The 3,383-nt window shown below is 38.9% G+C and overlaps 1 protein-coding gene across 1 annotated transcript in view; it reads left to right on the top strand.

Moving 5' to 3' along the window:
- The first annotated feature begins 920 nt into the window (after positions 1-920).
- Positions 921-3,383, top strand: part of lim2.5 (lens intrinsic membrane protein 2.5) — a 3,998-nt gene continuing 1,535 nt past the window's right edge. The window contains exons 1-2 of the mRNA XM_014025632.1: positions 921-1,049; positions 2,817-3,029. Coding sequence (XP_013881086.1) covers positions 2,855-3,029 — 175 coding nt within the window. The 5' untranslated portion in view covers positions 921-1,049; positions 2,817-2,854. The remainder of the gene's footprint in view (positions 1,050-2,816; positions 3,030-3,383) is intronic.

The raw sequence follows: 3,383 nt of genomic DNA, 5'->3' as shown, positions 1-3,383 counted from the left end.
GTTACCGACATCTGGTGAAAATTTCATGTCATTAGCACCTCTAGTAATATATTTACTGAGAAAAATGGTGACGTGTTCAATACTTATTTTACCCACTGTAAATGTTTGGCTGCAGTCATAGCTGTTTGATAGAATCAGTCAAGCAGACATTCTGGTCCAGACATCCCAACATGGGGACACCTGAACCAATCATTGTCTGTAAATATAGTGCACTGTGCATTTCACAAGTGCTGATTAAAGCTCTATCATACAAAGAAATAAAAAAAGCCACATGTGAAAATGTCATCCAGAAACGCCACCTTCTTCTCTGAGTCAAAGCCCACCACCAGCTCCCAGAAAATCGGGAAAGGAAAAGCAGAAAAGAAAACAGACGAATAAAATATGAGCCTTTGATGATTCCAAATCATTTCATTCTGTTTTAATTTACATTTTGCACAATGTATCAACTTCTTAAGAACTGGGGTTGTACTGTCAGTGCACTGTTTCATCATATTCTGTGTCACGTATCTCACGTTCTGCATGCAGTGTACAAATGTATCAAACTCTGGTCATGTATCTGTTCTAAGCATGTGTGTCGCCATAACCACACCCCAGCTTCACTGAAAGAAAGTGTGTGCTTCAGCATGTTCCATTGACCACGGCAGTACTGCAAGCCTTTGCACATCCACAGTTCCAGAACGCCTGGCAGAACAACAGACAAGGACTGCAGTGCAGTGGCCTCGTATCCCAGATCCTCTCCCCTCCCCCAGTCCCACCGGCCCTCCTCTTATCCCCCTGACCCCCCACCACCCCCCAAAAATACTCCAATGTAGTTCAGTGTGAATGAGTCACGTGGCTTTTGGCCCACCAGCTCAAGTGCGTTTGTTCAATGCTGATTGTTTTAAAGGATTTTGCTTCCATCAACAGAAAATTGGAGGGGATAACCTTTTGGAATTCAGCCTACAGCTTCCTCTTTGACATTTTGCTCACTCCTGGCTTGCGCTCTCTCTCACTCTCTACCTGAGAAAGGGCTTCTACTTATAAGGGATTATTTATCCTGAGGAATTCAGGTAAGATGATGTGGAGTGTTTCATTTTATTGTTTTGTCTCAGTGATTGATTCCACCTTGTATGATTCAGGGAGAATAAAATAAATAAATAAATAAACATAATTTCCTGAGCATCACTTGAATGTCACATGTTAGCCCTGWAGGCCTTCAGGACAGGGTTTTTCAAACTTATTGTGCACCGAGGACCCCTTACAGTATAATATATTCCAGGGACCCCCTCATAAACCTCATACTGATTTAAAATTGATTTACTGCTATTTTAACTCCTAAATGCCATGAGAATAACTACTGTTTGGCTGGTTGAGTATGCTTGTTTTACTGGTGCATTGCTCCCCTGATGCATTAATGCGTTTTTTAAAAAAAAAAAAAAACAGTTTATTATAATTTTTTTTGTGGACCCACAGTCCCCAGGTTGCGGACCCCTGTGGGGTCCTAGGACCATAATTTGAGAACTTTTACTTTAGGGTATTCTAGTCTAAGATTTTGACAAAATTGACATATAAACTGCTTTATTTTGACTTGGGTTTTCATATACAAACAGGAAGTTTTGCTTTTACTTATWWACWCATTTATGAATATTACAAGTAGACAGGTTAAGAGTGGCGATATGCTGTATATAGGTCATGCAGTCATGCACACGTAAATAAATGTTCTAATATAGAAACAGACCCAACCATTCAGAGTGCGAAGGACGCATGTTTGCATCAGCCTTACCACGCAAGTTCTACATTTTGAGGCTTTTTTTTCTAAACTTTTATTTCCTTTTACAGAATGACAAGCTTATTTGTTGACTGTGATGATAGAGCTATTTAAGAATTGGGTTTGTGCTTGTGTGTGGGAAATGTTTTATGAAGAACATCTTTCATTAGAAGCTCGCAAGATTATAGTTATGTCAACAATTTTCACTCAACTGAGGTGAGTGTGAAGCAACTTTCACATTTATTTGTAAAGAAAATGTAAAAGTTGCTTTACACTTACTCAACATAGTTGAGTAGAAATTGTTGACATAACTTGGTTAAGTAAATCCAACTATCTGTTTTTGAGTGTAAATCTGTGGGTATCATTTCCCTGGTGAGGTTAARTGTTATGAATATAACTGTGTAAAGTTCATATTGAAACAGCTCTTGCTGCACACACTGTCAGAGGATGAAACTTTTAACCCAACCCTTTAACAGAAAGGGAAATCGTGGCCAGAGAAATTTGTTTAATCATTCATCGATCATTAATTTATTTTACTTTTCTCTTTTCTGGGTTGTCGGGAGCTACCATTACCAGGTACACCGTAGACAGGTTATAAGTTCATCACAGGGTCACATGGAGACAAAAAAACCTTTCACATTCTCACTCACGCCTAGAATTAAACTAACAATTTTTAGTCCATGAGGAATCCATGCCTGGAGAAAACCCACACATGCACAGAGGGAACATGCAAATTCCACACAGAAAGGCCGGTAGTTGAACCTGTGACCTGCTGATTGCACTGCGATAGCTCTAACCATTAACGTCATTGTTTATGTCAGGGGAAAATATTAACTTCTGGTAAAAACGAAAGACTAAATACAGTTCTTCTTAACAGTTTCATCTGAGATAACATCAGGGACATTCCTGAGTCTAACWGCAGATGAAGTTAAATACATGTCTTCAGTTCACTCTGCCTAAATAAAAATGTAAAAAGCTTTACTGCGTAGCTTATAGAGAACCAATAAGTCAGCTAGTATGACTAACATTTATTTTATTTCCTTTTTATTTGTTTATTTTTTTTGCACAGTGCYTAAAGCCATTGCCGGCATCATAATTTCATACACGATGTACAGCTTCATGGGAGGGGGCCTGTTTTGTGCCATTGTGGGGAACATCTTGCTGGTGGTCTCCACAGCCACAGACTACTGGATGCAGTACCGTCTGTCCGGCAGCTTTGCCCATCAGGGCCTGTGGAGATACTGCATGTCTGGGAAGTGCTACATGCAGACTGACAGCATTGGTAAGTATTAAAGGTAGTAAACAGATGCATACGTRCAGTTATTCAACCAAAAATATAAYCACATTTCAAATGGGACATGGAAATCAGCTGGGCACCATCATCCTTTTGTTGCAAAGCCCTGAACCAGAATCACAACTTGACCCGGAAATAATTTTTGATGATTCAATGGTCAAGAAATTTAAATGAGTTTAAAAGTACCACTCTTATATATTTTTCTGAATAAAATGGTGGGTTTTAATGACTGTTAGCATTAGCATTTAGCTTTAGATTTCTGCTACACTGATAAAGGTGCTGCAGTTTTAAATAAATACACTTTAGGAAAGTTTATTTTACACAAAATTTGCATGCATGCAA

The sequence above is a fragment of the Austrofundulus limnaeus genome, unplaced genomic scaffold, assembly GCF_001266775.1.
Source record: "Austrofundulus limnaeus strain Quisiro unplaced genomic scaffold, Austrofundulus_limnaeus-1.0 Scaffold488, whole genome shotgun sequence".
Classification (NCBI taxonomy): Eukaryota; Metazoa; Chordata; class Actinopteri; order Cyprinodontiformes; family Rivulidae; genus Austrofundulus; species Austrofundulus limnaeus.
Note: the sequence above shows the minus strand (reverse complement) of the source record. Positions and strands in the feature narration are given on the sequence as shown.